General features: G+C 40.1%; 1 protein-coding gene across 2 annotated transcripts in view; it reads left to right on the top strand.

Annotated features, from left to right (window-relative positions):
- The window catches only part of kcnh1a (potassium voltage-gated channel, subfamily H (eag-related), member 1a), a 44,552-nt gene that overhangs the window by 8,841 nt on the left and 18,464 nt on the right, over positions 1-17,247 (top strand). For both annotated transcript variants that reach the window (XM_084375854.1, XM_084375853.1), the window contains 6 exons: positions 2,459-2,565; positions 2,927-3,055; positions 4,810-4,928; positions 5,149-5,541; positions 13,325-13,482; positions 15,915-16,186. In XM_084375854.1, coding sequence (XP_084231980.1) covers positions 2,459-2,565; positions 2,927-3,055; positions 4,810-4,928; positions 5,149-5,541; positions 13,325-13,482; positions 15,915-16,186 — 1,178 coding nt within the window. The remainder of the gene's footprint in view (positions 1-2,458; positions 2,566-2,926; positions 3,056-4,809; positions 4,929-5,148; positions 5,542-13,324; positions 13,483-15,914; positions 16,187-17,247) is intronic.

Below are 17,247 nucleotides of genomic sequence, written 5' to 3'. Positions count from 1 at the left end.
TTGCGAAGATAAAAAGCGATAACTCAGACACAAACCTGTGATGTAATCAGGTTGTAACAACTGAAACTGACTACAAACAGTGAAAGTGTGGGCGGTGTCCCGGTGTGCTCCCTCCAAAACTTTTCACCTCAAGGAATAAAAGGAAATCCTAAAACGGGTTCACTCCTCTTTGAGTGAACAGTTTCTGGACTCTGTATTTATTGTGCCGGTAAGAAGCGAGCCAGTAACCAGCACATTAATGGGATCACATCGAAACAGTTGGTGCTGCCAGATTTGAAAACCGTGGGCGATTTCGTCTGTTGTGGGAGATTGTGTTTGTCACAGCCAGCACTGCGGCTATTACTGATTTAGACCCTTGGGTCCCTAAGCATAAGCTTCAGAACACTTGCCAATACAAATATTGAACAGAGTGTGAGATGGTTTGTTTCAGGTTTATTTTTAGGGTGCTTGGTGGAATGAAGTCTTATTTTAATAAGAGGAAGGAAAATGGACCTATAATCGTTTGACTGTGTTTGAAACCTGTAAATGCAGAAAATCAACCAGAGATTTCAGGAAATGACAATGTGATATTTGACAGCAAATTCAATGACGGTTATACAATAAATAAAATAACAATACTCCTCAAAATAAACTGGACCAAAGGTATAAAAATGAATTAGTATTGTTACCAGTGGTACATCTTCATTAAAGCAGCTACAAGGAACTTTTTTTGTGTTGATTCTGGCGCCCCCTCAGTCCAGATAAGTCGCAATCTGTCCCGGTGAAAGACATTAAGAACAACAGTACATCAAAGACATCTATACACTGTGTTGCAGAGATGTCTACTGAAGTTAGGATGCTAACCACCTAGCTCCAGCCCGGCCCGACTTCCGTGTCTTATGGGCCCTGGAGTCGTAGTCCTCATCAGAGCCGCTGTAAATCACCTCCATACTGTACCCCCTCTCTTCAAGCTCCCTGTGGTTTCATATGCTGTGCCCAGCTGCTTCACTGGGAAGCGGCTGAGCCCTGTCGAGCGCGGTGCGGGCAAACATCTGTCAGCTAATAGGCCACTTAGATCACCAGCTGACTGAGCTACTTGCTAACGGCAACTGTCGCTACAGCTACAGCAAAAAGTTTGATTTTGAATGTCAGTCCATTTCTTACAAATTACACCTTTACAGCCAGCATTTTTTTCCACGAGTTTTCAATCATGCAGATGAATCTTGAGGCATGTTGACTTTTGCTTCTGTAATAATGTTTAGTCACTTTCATACAGGTTTATTTGACGCTATACATAACATTTATCACTATGAAATCTACCTGGCCTTTAGATTTTAGAGCCTGTACTTTCACAGTCATCCAACACTTGTTCTTTATTGGTAGTTTTAAAAGGCATCACCACCCACTTTCATTATTCATTGAATATCCCTCTATGCCTTTAATCATTTGATCTTTTAGCTTTTTATTTCCTGTCACAAAATATCTTCCAGAGCCTGATTGAGTCGTCCTCAAAAACATCAAACAATCACACTCTCTGAATGTTTTATGGCCTCACAAACATAAAACGTATACTCATTTCCCCTGTTATAGTCTGATATCTTTTGCTGCAGATGTGTAGATCAAAGATGCTATTTCCATCTCAACTGCTCATACTGTGTTCTTGGTCTCTTCAATTATGTATATATATGTTTCTTTTTCCATATTGGATGCGGTAAACATACAGTGACAAACCTGTGGGAATTTTCTCACGCATGACGAGAAAGTCACTTGAGGAATTATTTTCTTTGAAGAGAGTCACATTCCTCCTGGCTCAAAGAAGAGAGAGAGGACAGTCGTCAGCGATATTACATCAAGCGCTGGTCTGAAAAGTCTCTGCAGCGTCAGAATGTAGTCTCATTAAATTTAGCCTTCCTTTTGTATTTCATAACAAACTGTGAGTTATATTTAGATCATGCTGGAGCAGGCTGCCGCTGAGGGTGGCGGTAACAAGCAAAGTGAGATGAATGTCTCTGCAGCATGGTTAAATGTGCTCACGCTTGCTTGACCCATCTTCAGGTTTAATTTGTTTTTGAGAGCAACTTCGCGTTTGGCCAATTAGACACCAGGCTACATTTATCTTTTAATGCTGTCAGGATGCATTTCAGGGAGTTTAAATCTACTTTTCTACAGCCTAATTCGGCAGAGCACCTCTCCAAGGTCTCTAAGTAGCAATCAGTAACCTATCTACACAGTTCAGGGGTGAATCTTGATAAATCATCTTGTTTTCCAAGAAACAAAGAGGAAAAGTTCAATAAGGTGACTTAAAAAGGTGCCGTCAAAGCAACAAAATACCACATTGTAAGCAGAGAATACTTGGCAACTATAACACGTTAAGATATTCACACATTGAGCTTTCCTCAGCACTCTTTTGTGCCAGAACGAGAATGCTCGTCGAAGTCTATTAAATATTCAAATTGTTATTTCCCTTTGTGTTTTCCAGCTTTATGTACGGGGAGCTCACGGACAAGGACACGACGGAAAAAGTGCGACTAACATTCGAGAATTATGAGATGAACTCGTTTGAAATACTGATGTACAAGAAGAACAGTAAGTAGCGACGCCACGTGCGAGCAAAGAGAAAAAAAATGTGAAGTTCCACTCTCTTGTCATGCAAATGTATTCAGAGCTTCTCTAACATACAGCTGAGTTCAAAGGCAGCCCAGAACATTTCTACCTCTTCAGAAATGTGCTAATTAGTTGAGAGCCAGACCAGAGAAACCTTTCCCAGAAAAATGTGGTGCTGTGTTTGTTTCCACTCACAGGTGTGACCTCCCTCTCCTCGCAGGTGTTACAGGGAGACATGGAAAGTTTTGAAAGTCCAGAATATTTCGGATTTCTCCCTCGTGTGCATCCACTGTCATGTCCTCTAAAAATAAGCAGCTAAATATTTGTCTTTTTATACTTTCAGGGACGCCTGTTTGGTTTTTTGTGAAGATCGCTCCCATTCGAAACGAACAAGAGAAAGTGGTCCTGTTTCTATGCACGTTCAGTGACATCACGGCCTTTAAACAGCCCATCGAAGACGATTCTTCCAAAGGTTCGAGTCCACAAATTTCATTTGTTCAACTTCATGCTTTTTATCACAAAGGATGCTTCAAAAGCTGCCAAAGAAAGTTTATTCTGCTTCAGAGTCATTAAAATAGAAAGACAAAAATGCTTTTAAATCATAGTTGGGCATCAGCTGGCCCAAAAAAATCCATTTGAATTTTTGTCACATTGTCTGAGAAATATGTGTGATCTAAAACTTTATAAAATGAGACGGCGTGAGGCGTCAGCGATCACTGCTCGACCCTGTGCATTGTGCATCTGCTCTGGCAAGTACCCACTGAGTCAAAAATGCACCCCATCATGACGGTTATCAGCAGACAACAAAAAACAATTCATTGAACTGTATAACCGCTGAAGACAGCAAAAATAGAACATGAATTAGTGCAAGTGAGTGACTTAAAACAAGCAGTAGTGACAACAACAGGATGTGGAAATTACGTGAAAGTGAGATTGTAGCTCAGCTTCAGCATCAACAGGTAGCACTCTGCTGAAGGCTGTTGCATCAGTTAAAGGATAAGTGCACTCAAAAATCAAAATCACCGTCATGCTGATAGAAAGTCGAGTGAAGTTTCGTAGTCAACTAAAACATTTCTTCACAGTAAAACAGTGTCACAGCATTCTACTCAACAGCAGAAGTAGATGGGGACTTGGTGTAAAATGCAAAGTCCAAGTCTCCAGAAGCCCTGAGATGCCAAATGCTTTGAAAACACATTATATACACCCTTGACGCATGGTCAAGCTCATGTGCCCACTTCAGACGGGATGCACTAACACTTTTAACTTGGCAGCTACAGTGAAGATTTTGGCTTTATAAACAGTGTAAATGACGTCTTTTCAAATCAGTTTGGGATCTTGGGGCTTCTGCAAACGTGGATGATGCCAGAAGAGCTGGTATCTCTCCCTTAACATGTGCATTTGCGTACAAGGAACAGCGGATAAGCTTCATTGTTTATTTAATACTCCTGTCTGAAAATATTTATTTCAGGAGGTTAAAGTTTAATCTGTTTCCTCTGGAGGGTTTCCTCTGTCCTGGCAAGTCTATAAGCTTCTAGTTTTGCTGCTTAAATGTACCACAGCATCTGCTATAGTGACATTACTGTGTGCATGTTTAAAATGACTGAAAGCAGCCTCTCTATTCATTAATTCAGAGTAAACAGGTGTTGTGAGTCCGCTTATGTAGGTGCATCTTACCATCTGAATAGTGCATCTGAATATTTAAATAGAAGGTGGGCACAAGTACATTTGTCATAACACAACATGGGCGCTGGGCTTGAAAAAGCACTGCACTGGGAGCGACACTTGCTCCAGGAGTAAGATAGAGCCCAATGACTCAATTTTCTTTTTTGGGTGAACTTATCCTTTTATACATGCATTAACATGAATAAAGCCATTAACTCCAAAAGAATGCTTTTTAAGGCAGCAATACTACCTTGACAATAAAAAATGTTTTCGCGTTAAGATTTAAGGACTTGTTCAGGGATGTCTTGCTCGACCTGGTTTTCTGATGTAATACATTCCAGATAAAGTGAATCAGATGGCGTCAGCTTATGGAAACACAAACTTGAGGCTTTTTTAAGCTGCTGGGCTTAGCAGTTTTTCAGAACTGAAAAAAGTATTTTGAAACTCTCTGTCTTTTCACAACTTCCAGAAGTTTCTTCAGCATGTTTTTGCCCCGGGAAATATCCTGTACCAGAAAAGTTGTACATCATAATGTTGAAGTTTGTATGTGTTTGTCCTCCTCAGGCTGGGGAAAGTTTGCCCGACTGACTCGAGCTCTAACAAGCAGTCGAGGAGTTTTACAACAGCTGCAGCCAACGGTTCACAAAGGAGAGAATGTCCACAAGCACTCCCGCTTAGCTGAGGTATGAAGGATACATGTGATTTTTATTTCTGTGCTGTAAACTAGAGAAGGTCTTTCAGGTCATCTTCTATGACGTACTCGGCACTTCTTCTAAGCAGGTCAGCCATAAGTCACCACCAGGACGACACAGTTTGAGCACCAAGCTGAAGTATTTTTGTCCTCCTGCTGCGTTTATTTATTTGTCCGTCTCTGAGTTTTACTGACTTGCTGTTTTTCATCAGGTACTGCAGCTGGGCTCAGATATCCTACCTCAGTACAAGCAGGAGACCCCCAAAACCCCTCCTCACATCATCCTGCACTACTGCCTCTTCAAGACCACATGGGATTGGGTCATCCTCATCCTCACCTTCTACACAGCCATCATGGTGCCCTACAACGTCTCCTTCAAGACGAAGCAGAACAACGTGACGTGGCTGGTGGTGGACAGCATCGTGGACGTCATCTTCCTGGTGGACATCGTTTTAAACTTCCACACCACGTTCGTTGGACCCGCCGGTGAGGTCATCTCAGACCCCAAGCTGATTCGGATGAACTACCTGAAGACGTGGTTTGTTATCGACCTGCTGTCCTGCCTGCCGTACGACGTCATCAACGCCTTCGAGAACGTGGACGAGGTCAGTGCAGTGGTTATGTGTTTGTGCTGACACTGAATGATAGTTGATTAAGTTGATCAAGAGAAAATTAATCGGCAATCTTTTTTAGAATCTGTTTAATCCATTTAGTCGTTATTCAAGCCCGCTAACAGATGTTTGGCAACCAGACACCCTGGTTAGGTTCGGTCCCCTGATTGAGGCTGTGACGTCTGCAGGATGGCAGGTCTGCTGATCAACCATTATGCATCATCGACCGTGATTATTGACTTGCCATGATCATTATGACCCTGACCTCTGCAGTGGGTAATGTCACAGTATGCTGACTCATAAAATGCATCGACTTCACTGACACTCCAAACTAAATTGTGCGTAAGTTGACAGCCCTGATTAAAATACATGGTAAAGTGGCAACAGATAGCTTCCCCCTCTAGCTTATCTGAGTAGTATTATTGTTGGCGCTGTGGTTACAAAGACAACTGGATCGTTAATGTTTTCCCCAAAATTTGAGTTTATTCAATCATTCAGTCTATAATAGAAATTGATAATGGATCGCCAGTTAACCTTCCTTCTCCCCGGTGACCACGTGCCCACTTGTTCTGTTGTTTTGTAACGTTGTTACATTTTCAGCAGGAGGTTGCTGTGGATCGCAGCGCTTTGTGTGCAATATGGAAATGGGCCAGGAGCCTATACAGTATTAATAAAAACTTTCAATCACCTCGCGGGCTGGAAAAAATCGTCAGGTTTGACACACGTCTTAGGTAATTGTAAACAAAAATGAATTCATCCCAGTGCTAACAAATTGGAAATTGCTCTGTCTGCTCGACTTTTCCCACTAAATTGGGATTTAAAATCCTGGAGATGATCTTTTCTAAGGTGACTGACAGGTTATTAGGTGTCCACGCCGGCACTCCAGCCCATTTATTAACCAGTGTACATCAGATCCCGCTCACTGGTTGTTGTTTTGTACAGTGACAGTGAATAAAAGACGAGTTGGAACGAGCAGCATAATAATATGCTTGTTTGTGAATTCATAAATGTTGGGACTGTAATGAGGAGTGTTTGCTGGAGAGCTATCACAGGATCTCGAGATAATTGGCACATTTTTAATTGGGAAAGGAGTGTTACATTATTAAACTGAGGCACTCTTCAGTCCTGTGCTGTGTCACTGAAGCCCTAAAACCATTAACACCTTATGACAGCTGACAAAAGGACTGAATCAGGCGGAAACGTGCCGTGATTAAGCACGTTATGTTTGGACTTGGCCACTTTTACCCGGATGTTTACCGTTTTACCATCTACTTATACTCTTTATGTGAATATATGTATGGTTGTGTTAGAAGGGAGAAGACTGAAAGTTTGAGGATTATTTGTCTGTTTAGTTGTTGAAGTTGTTTAGATTTGACATTGCATACTGGCTTTTCTTTGATTGAGAGGAAAAACAACTTTGCAGAAGACGCACATATTGAAATATTGCATGTATTTGCTGATGAAATCCAGCTGATACTCAGATTGTTTCTCTCACTGTATCTGATTGAAAATATCTTTATGGTTGCACAGTAAAGAAATCCAAATGTTTTATGGAGATCACTGTTCTTTCCACCAACATACACACACACACACATTAATTAAGTGGCGCCTCAGGGTCCTGCACTTGCCGTTTTTCATTATAATAATGCATCATTGTGTGTGTTTGTGTGTGCCCGTGTGTGTTTAAATGTGTCACATCTCATGATGTGTGTGTGTGTGCTGTGTAAAATGCTGCGATAGCATTTAAGCAGCATAGTGTGAGTCGGTTCTCGAGGGCTGTCGGGAAGCACATACAGTACGAGGTGATGGAAATGCTGCTGTAATGCTGCAAAAAAGAGGCTTGTTTGTGTGCAGCTAGCACTGAGTTGTATTTGCAGCGTCCAGCATTTTGGCCCTTCCTAGGCTTTCAACATTTCAGCATCCTAAACGCTGACAAGTTCAAGTGACCGGAGAAGAGGCAGGCAGAGGTCAGCAGATGGGAAAAAGAAAAGCCTCTAGTGATTTAAAAGATAGCACTGGTGTTATTTGATCTTTTTTAGTGTCATCGAGGAAAAAAACAAAGCCAAAAAGAATTTGTTGGCGTATAAAAACTATTAAAAATAAGTGAAAGAGCCACACTGTTGCTTTTGAGCGATCCATTCCTTCATAATGATGAACACAGGCATCCAATTAGCATCCATTTAAATAATCAATTTTAAACTAACAACTACCAAAACGAAAATATCACAAATTTTGTCGTTACCACTGATACGTTCACATTTGTACGTGTCATAGGTTACGTACAATAATGACATTTCAATTTCGTGTCCTAGCACGTTCACATCACATGTTTATGAGCTGACTTTCATACTGTGAGGTGGAGGGGATGGTGGTGGAGTTAGGTTGAGAGTGCTGCCAAGCCAGTGACTGCAGTTCAAGACTGCGTTTCAACATTTGTGAGGGTGAAACCACTGGAAATGCTCTGGGGAATAAAACAGCAAAAGCAGACTAAGTAAAGACAATAACAATTAAAACAATAGGACAAACTAAGAAAAGAAAGTTGATATAAAAGAAAATTATTTTTTCTTACTAACTTTAGCTTGGATTTAAAAGCACTCAGCGCTGTGTCAAGGCAATTTGTTCCACATTGCTGACAAAACCTGGTGCTTAGAAGAATTTTATTTTTTAAGGATATTACTGCGCACATGGACATGTTTTAAATGACTGATAGCAGCCTCTCTAATCACTAAAGCGGAATGTACTAGCTTTATGTACCCCCACTGAAGACGCATCTTACCATCTGAATAATGCATCCTGTAGCAGCAGAAAAAATACAGCCATGTTTTTGTTGTTCAAAGGTGCAATTACTTTCTGCTCCCTGAAGATAGCCATGCACCATCAATGCTCCTGACCTCATTTTAAAGGAGACCTTTTGTGCGTTTTTGTTTTTTTCTTCTTGTGCATGTAAAAGATCTTGAGAGTTAAAAAGGTCAAACTCCGCTCCAACAGAAGCTCCTTTCTGCAACAGAAAACACTGCTCTTGAAACGCCTCCTCAGTAGTCTTGGCACATAAGAATTGATTTAGAACAGCTTTGTTGTTGTCAATGGCGCTGGCTCAGTCATGTGTGAGCTGACCAATAAGAGGAGACTGGGTATATGGAGGGGGGGGTCTCTTAAAGAGACAGGAGCTAAAACAGAGCGTTTCAAAAGAGACGGACAGACAATCTTCTGTTTGTTAAAACAAAAAAAACATTCATAAAGACAAGAGCTATTGTCCTGAAATAATTTAATCATTTAAGTGATTAGTTTATCCACAATACTAACAAATATATCAAAATTGTTGATTAAATTGCTCAGCATTTTTTGGCTCACTCATTCAGTGGCTCTCCATAGCTTCTCAAAAAGTAATCGTTTTACATATAGTAATTGTATATTAAATAATTTGGACTTAATGGTAATCAGTTAATTGAGAAAAAAAGAATCAACAATAGTGAAGATGTAGGTTGCATTTTTACTGTGAGGCTCAAGTGTACATTTTGATCACGATACGGTGACGGACACATCTGCTGTAAAGGGACAGCAACAATATGACCATCCACCTCCAGGATCATCTTCCACTGAATCTCTGCTACAACTCAGTGACTCCAATTTGCTCCAAATTGCTTTGAGGCAATCCGTGGCAAGCGTAAATGAGAGTGAGTAAACAATTGCCCGTGTTATTAAACCGGCGCAGAAACATCTTGCCGCTGCTACAGACCTTAATGACTGACATGAATAACTTTGATGGCTGTTTTCCCCCAACAGGTTTCCAAATAAGGAAAGGGAAGATCATTAACGAGAAGCGGCTGTCAAAGTTGTTCTTGGCAAAGTTAACGTCACCTCGAGACTGACTGAAGCTCATAGTCGTTATGTCATTCCAGTTTCTAATGACTGATAACCCAAAACAACAACAAACCAAGCACTTCATGTTGCTGCCCGACAGACAAAGTGACGAAGCTTTCACCGCATGCTTTGGTTCGTGCTGCACATGCTTTACGAACACAGACGAGGTTGTTTTTTTATGTTTCTTTTTATTTAAAGCCTTTATTGTATATCTCATGTGTTTATTCATCGCTTACCACTGATCAAGTGTCTTCTCTCTTACATGTGCTTTCGTTTTTGTTTTTCTTCTTTTCCATCCCTCCGTTCTGTTTGCATGGCCCCCCCTTCCACTTCTGCCTGTATTCATGCATGGGACGTGATGGGAAGAATTGGAACCACCGAGCTGTCACTCAAGTAGGCTTCAGTTTGATTAGAATATGAAAATGAACAGTTTTGTGTTTTATTTCCTCCACATTTCCTCTGACATTTGTTCTTGCACCAACATTTCAGCTGTTGTGCCGGTCGAGAGTACGACGGCAGAAGCATTAAATGTCACAGAAAGCGAGTTAAGATTTGTGCTGCTTGTCTGTTTTTCCTGCTTAAGCTTTTCATTGCCAGGAGATAACGACGGTCAGATTGCTTTCTACAATTTGAAAATGAATAACGGCATCGTTAAAGCTGCACGACAGCTGATTCAGTCCTAACGGCTGCAACAGCGTGTCGTTTGTGACAAATTGACTGCAGCAACACAATTCAGTTAGCATTTCAAAATAAAAGTCTTCCTGGCATTGAAAATATGCTTTGAAAGAGGGAGTTTTGAACATAGTGTTGTGTGCATTTTAAGAACCACCTCTTTATTTGTACCCATCTTTGAAAGCATCCTTTCTTGCGTTTCCTATTTGGCTAACAGATTGGGTGTCAGAAGCTGAAGTTTAGGACTTGTGAAGCTTTAATATTGGACATTGAAGAATATGTTAGCTTATAGTTAGCTTATAGCTAAAATAGTTAACAAGGCTAAAACTTGAAACAGTAAAAGGTTGCTAATAATACCTAACAGACTAACCTACTGCTATTCAAGCATTGCTTCTCTGGCGAGGAATTTACTTTTAGTTAAAAGTTTTAAGTATGTAACTCCTACTCCAACAATAAAAAGTACATTTTTGATCTTCAAAACACTAGTTGACAAAACAATTTCCCAGCAAGCATTGCAGCATTTAGTAGCTGGTCGAGCTTTCGATCTTATCACAAAATCATCCTCAGCAAACTGAGTTTTCCCATTTGTCACTGATGTTTAAATTTCCATTTTCCTGAGTGCTTTAAGGACATTTATCATTTTTGTTAGCGGGGGGAAACTGCTAGCATCGTAGACCTACTCCATGTAAAAACACAACTTGTTTTTTCATTTGTGTTTGGATTAAACATACAAGCAGAACAACTTTGGACAGAGCTAGTTTTCCCCCCTGCTAGCAGTCCTTATGCTAATTTGAGCTAATGTTTGTTGCTTCGTGTTGGCTGATCTCAATTAGAACTCGACCGATACTATATAATATAACGTCCGATATTCATATGAAAACAGAATATATACATAATTGCACGTTTTTTGCAACGATCCCTCAAATGTGGCCATCAAATACTTGTGAAGTAAATTTGTACATAATGTAGGCCAGATATTTAACAGTTTAATAATAAACTTTATTGTCCTAAATGACATCAATGCACTGAAAGAGTTAACTTCACTGGGAATTTAATTATTATAAATCACCCTAAGCATATTGTTCTGCATTATTATATATAACAATAGTTTTCATGTTGGCGCATATGGAACAACATTTAAGCCAGCTGATATATCGGTCAGGCTCTAGATTCGATCTTGTCACCTTACTCTCATTAAGAAAGCGAAGAGGCTAAGCGAGGACAGAGATGCTGGGTGGCTTCTTTAGATATGCCAAATGTTTCGAGTCATAGCTTCACAGTTAGCGTGCAGCCATGTCAGTCTCATATAACTCTCGAGAACAAATAAACATATTTCCAAAAATGTCGAGCTTTTCCTTTAATGAAGCTCTATCATATCTCTTTAGTGATGAAGTTTTCTCCCAACTTGTGTTTGTAGAGTCTGCAACAGAACTCCAAAGCACGATTGCTCGGGTAATTGAATTGTGTTGGGAGCTCAGGTCTGTAAAGTGATTTTAGAGAAGCCGAGGTGTCTGGCAGGCAGCTAGATCAGATCAAGTGACAGCGAGTGCTGCAGTCGTACTCGGATTGCAGACCACAGCACATTAGCAGAATCAATAGCCCTCCCAGCACACACACACTCACAATACCAAACTGATGGGATTGTCTGTTTGAATTCAGTGAGTGGGTGTTTCAGTGTACAGTTAAGCTGAGTAGACGTTTAGCTGCTGCTTATGCAACTGCTGAAAGTTGAACAATTCCTTCACACTGCACAAGAATGTTTTTTAAATCCACCCAGCAAATGTTAACACTTTAAATCTTGTGTTTTTCCTCATCCTCTCTGTGTATTGTGTGTTAGCTGTGACCATCCTCTCTACAGGAGTACAACGCTTCATCGTACTTTATGTTCAAAGTGGATTCGATTGCTACTCTTATGTCATAAATAAAGATCATTTACAGTGAAATAATGTTAATTACCAGTTGTCACCATATACTGATGTTTGCTAAATCTTGATTTAAAAAGTTTAAATTATTGCAAATACGTAACAGCAAAAAAAACAAATACTACACGTCATATTTTGTGCACTGCATGTCAGATCTTGCACAGCATTTTTTTTTGTACATGAAGAGCAATCAAAGTTAATTTTATCCAGTGAGTGCTTTATTGATCCCAGTGGGACCCTGCAGCGTTACAGCAGCCAAGTCAGTCATGAAGCACGAAACAGAACAACATAAGGACACACAAAGAGGTAGATAGGAAAATAGAATAATAAAAACATGATAAATAACTATTTTTTTGATCAGCAACTAATATAAAACAAACATTAATAACAAACACTTTACTTTAACCCCCTTTTTGGTAATAATAAGCAGGATATAAACATGTCATAAATAGTTCATAGCACACTATAATGTAGTTGTAAGCAGATATAAGTGTTTATGGATGTATTTGTCACTATAACTCAGCCAGTGGGAATCTACAAGTGGAAATAATACTGTATGTCCAGTAAATAAACACATTTCGATGAAAGTCAGGTGAAGTTTTGTAGTCCACAGAATATATCTAGAGCCTCACAGTAAAACAGCATTGCAGCATTCTCCTAAACAACTGTGATAGATGATGACGGGTGGCTCCATATAGTTTGTCCAGTGTAATCCAAGTTTCCAGAAGCCCCAAGATCCCAAATTGATTTGAAAAGATGTTATTTACACTGTTTTTTGGGTTGTTTTTTTTTCGCCCAAAATCTTCAATGTAGCTTTTGAGCTAAAAGCGTGAGCGTGTACCCCATCTGAAGTGGGTGCATGAACGTTGAGGGTGTAAATATCGTCTTTTCAAATCAATTTGGGATATCAGGGCTTCCAGAGACTTGGAGTATGCTGGATGAGCTATATGGAGCCATTTTATGTCTTTTTTTCAAGTTGTTTTTTTCTGTTTTAAAAACAAGTCAGTTGTTTAGGAGAAGCTGCAAAGCTGTGAAGCTCTAAAAATGTTATGTAGACTACAAACCTCTCCGACTTTGGCACAGGGGTGAGAAGGTAATGATGAGTTTTGGGTAGCATATCCTCTAAAGTCAAGCACTACAGCATGTTAGAGAAGCAACATTTTGGTATTATTAAAATACTTTTAGGCATTAGGTTAGATTCAGTATGTGTTTCACAAACTTCCTATTTTATCTTTCTTATAAAACTAAATTAATTAGTCTTTTCGTCCACTATAAATATTGTTTCTGATTTCTTCCTCTTCCTGCTTTTGCTCCTGTTTCAGGGCATCAGCAGTCTGTTCAGCTCACTGAAGGTGGTTCGGCTTCTCCGTCTGGGTCGAGTTGCCCGTAAACTGGATCACTACATAGAGTACGGGGCGGCTGTACTGGTCCTGCTGGTCTGTGTTTTTGGACTGGCTGCTCACTGGCTAGCCTGTATTTGGTACGTTCACCACATTTATTATTTATTAAGTTGTTATTACTTTCTACTTGGTAGAATGTATCTTACAATCTCCACCCATTCCTTCAACATTTCTCCTGACATTACACTACATACGTAGAATTTGTATAATCTATGTTATAGCAGTTGTAGTGTAGTTGCCCCAGTAAACACACCATCCTCTTCAGCTGTTGCAGTCCCTCCTGAATGGCTGCTGTTCACAGGCTGTATACTGTAGTTCTCCTGCCGACCCGCTTTTCACTGACGGAGTATCTCTGGGCTAGAGAAAGCGAACAGGCTGGATGTCTGAAGGGCGGGTTGCCCCTTCACCAGCGGCCCAGTGGCAAATGCCAGGTTGCCGAAAAAAAAGTTGTTCAAGCTTCTTGTGTGTGAAATGGCAGCCCTCCCTGCAGTCACTCTGCGTCTCCACTCTAACCCTAGCACAGAGACACAGCTGTGAGCCGAAGGGGTCGTGTGTTTTTAAGGGGAAAGTACTGACAATCTGCTCACCACCGCCAGCAATGCAGGGGTAGGGGCAAGTTGTGTGATGGGATTGGACCTCAAGTTCCATTAAATTTGTCAAAAAGGAAATAAAACCAGAAAATCATTTGACATTTTAGGTTGGAGTTGCTGTTCTTGTGCACATAAATTACATAACACACTCTGATTGACTGCTGCGCCCCGCCATCACTGTGATACATAGCAGAGCCAATTAATATAATGAGGCCATTGATTAAGCTAATGAATGCATTAATTAGCCTTTATTTTTTGTCAACACTCTTGTTTTCACACGTTAAAACTGTATGTTTTTTCATACCTTAAAGCCAGAAGGAGTTATATGGTGGTTTCAAGAGAATTGGTTTTTCCTCATTAATATGCAAATTTATGGAGCACGGGCCTCCAAAGTCTAATCAGATCATCTACTCTACAGGGGGCAAGTGTGGTGGAGGCATTAAGTTTCCATCATGTGTTGTGCTTGATTTATTATGTTTACAAGAATGTCTATACACAAAAGCACACACACAGACTGACACACACAGATGACATCATAACAACTTAATGTCCTGAAAACATAAAATCAAAAATCATCCATCCATCCATCCATCCATCCATCCATTTCTTTTGCATATGTCCTTTTATGTTAATATACAAAATAACCACTTTGACACATTTTAATTCACATCCAGTTTTTTTTTTCATGTCATGACAAACACTTGACCCATCCCTCATAGGATTACAAGACATCTTCTTCTAATATATTCATAATCAAAAGAAAACCAGAACATTATGTCTGTCTACAAGACTTCAAACAGTGTGATTGTGCATGATTTGAAATATGTTTTAATGTTAGTTATCAAACTGTGAGTCATGAGCCCACAAGAGGCTGTAGCAAATACTGTAAACATTGTTTATTGGCCCTGGCAGACAGTATAATCAAACCACACTCAGATACCAATAAAAATAGCTCCAGTATCTTTTCCCTCAGTATGGTGTCTGTTGTTGCCATGGTCACATGCCGAGCCGTGGCGTCAAGCTGAGAAAAGTTAAACCATTATCAACCATGATCACCAGACTAGTAAATAAGAAAATCTAAATCATACTACACAAAATTCTGTTTATTTTTTGGACTTTCTCCAAATCTACTTTTCTCTTGTGAAATACTTATGAGTTTTACCTCCTCAGGCCTCTAAAATTGATTCAAATGAAAAAGTCTGATGAGGGAAAAACTGCCTAGAGCAGAGAGACACGCATGCTGTGAGGAGCCGATGTGTTACACAGCCAATATGAGTATTTCCTTTAGTATGTTCACCACGTCATCATAAACAGAAAACCGAGAGGATGAATATAACAAGAAATGTAAACAAACAAGGCTTGCTGCATTATCAGATTCACTTTGTTTTATATTCTGAATGTTCGTTTTCATCTCCAAGCCTTTCTCCTAGAAGCGAGCCAACCCAATCAGGTGTGGTTGAATTTTGTTTTCCAGTCTGTTTATAACTGAGTAAACAATTTAGGTTAAAATAAAAAACAACAGTACAAATTTGATGTTTGCACCTTACTTTGATGCTCATTCAAAATTGTCAAAAAAGGAATGAAAACAAATTTGGAAGATATGTGGCTTGTGAAAAATAGGTGCGATGTTTACTTGTGACTATGGGGCAAAACAATTGGTCATAATCTGTGTCAGCATTTACTTTTCCCACAGTAGTGATGGACTGAATCCTGCTGCTACCTGCTACCAACCATCTGTGGCTCAGCACAGTTCAGCCTTTCGAGCTTGGCTGCAGACCCATTGTTTTGATTTAAACTTTCAGTTCCTTACCATAAGTGTCCGACAAAGTTTCTCCTTTTAACAGAAGTGCAATCTAGTAGCCTGCAAAAGTGAAACGCAATGTCTGATTCATTCGGACCATTTCTGCCTCTCCACCCTCCAGGTACAGCATTGGTGATTATGAGGTCATCGACGAAGAAACCAACATTGTGCGCTCGGACAGCTGGCTCTACATCCTGGCTGACACGGTGGGCACACCGTACCGCTTCAACGCCAGCGGTTCAGGGAAGTGGGAGGGCGGGCCGAACAAACACTCTGTCTACATCACTTCCTTGTACTTCACCATGACCAGCCTGACGAGCATTGGCTTCGGAAACATTGCCCCGACGACAGACGGAGAGAAAATCTTTGCTGTGGCCATGATGATGATTGGATGTGAGTGGAGCCGTTTTATCTTTCATCTAGTGTAGCAGATACATGATATATGAGCGGTTTAACTATGCTCTTTAAAGCCACAGTCCACTGAGGTGGGTGAATAAATGAATTATGAATAGAGCCATCGAATCTCAGAAAATAGAACTTTACAGATGATTAGTTGAGCAATGTTTCTCCTGCTCAGGTTGAATGTGATTCAGAACTACGGACTGCAATTTTCATTTCATTTACACTATCACAGCCATTTCTTTTCAACTGTGCTGTCACCACCTATGGCAAACCCCTAACTAGGCTCAAAGCACATGTACTTTTTGCTTTTTGTACACTGTTTTACTATTCCAGAACCAGAGTTTTTGCGAAGATGTATAGATAAATTTGGCTGTGTAACTTCTGGGGTAACCCTGTTGTACAGCTGTGTTGATCGTATTCACTCATATCAGGGTTTTTGGGGCAATTTTCCACCCTAATTGCCAGAATCAATGTTGTCGATGTACGTTTCTGCAAACTAGAGATATGTTGAAACTTTACGTTTCTTTATGTTGCTACTTTAGGTTCAGTTTTCAGTTTTATCTTGTTGCAACACTGTGTTTGTTGCCTGGTTCGGTTTAGGCACAAAAAAACACGGCTGGTACATAGCCATACAACTATTAACGGATCAGTGGTTTGCAGAACACATTAACTGCCAACTGGGCTTCAGTTTTCCAGTTGGTATTTTTTATGGATGTGGGTACATTTCTTGGTCTTGGTCCCCATTTTCAATCTTTCAACAAAGCTCTGATTAGCTCAGTTGTCAGTTTTGGAAATACTGAGTTGCTAAATAGTATCATTAGTCAACCTAAAGGGGAATAGAGCAAAATATAGTGACGCAGTGTATCAGTGTGTGTGTCTTTTATTCAATGTAAAATTAAGAAAACTCTAATGAGTTTTAAAGTGTTATTAAACTTGTGTATATCTCTCACCGGTTTCTCTCCAACAGGACCTCTGTTATTTTTGCCGACTCATTACCTCAGTCTGCTGTGTGATATTGTGCTGAATTATTAAGATTTTCTGGAGCGTGATGC

This window comes from Pagrus pagrus, assembly GCF_965226575.1.
Source record: "Pagrus pagrus genome assembly, chromosome: 15".
NCBI lineage: Eukaryota > Metazoa > Chordata > Actinopteri > Spariformes > Sparidae > Pagrus > Pagrus pagrus.
Note: the sequence above shows the minus strand (reverse complement) of the source record. Positions and strands in the feature narration are given on the sequence as shown.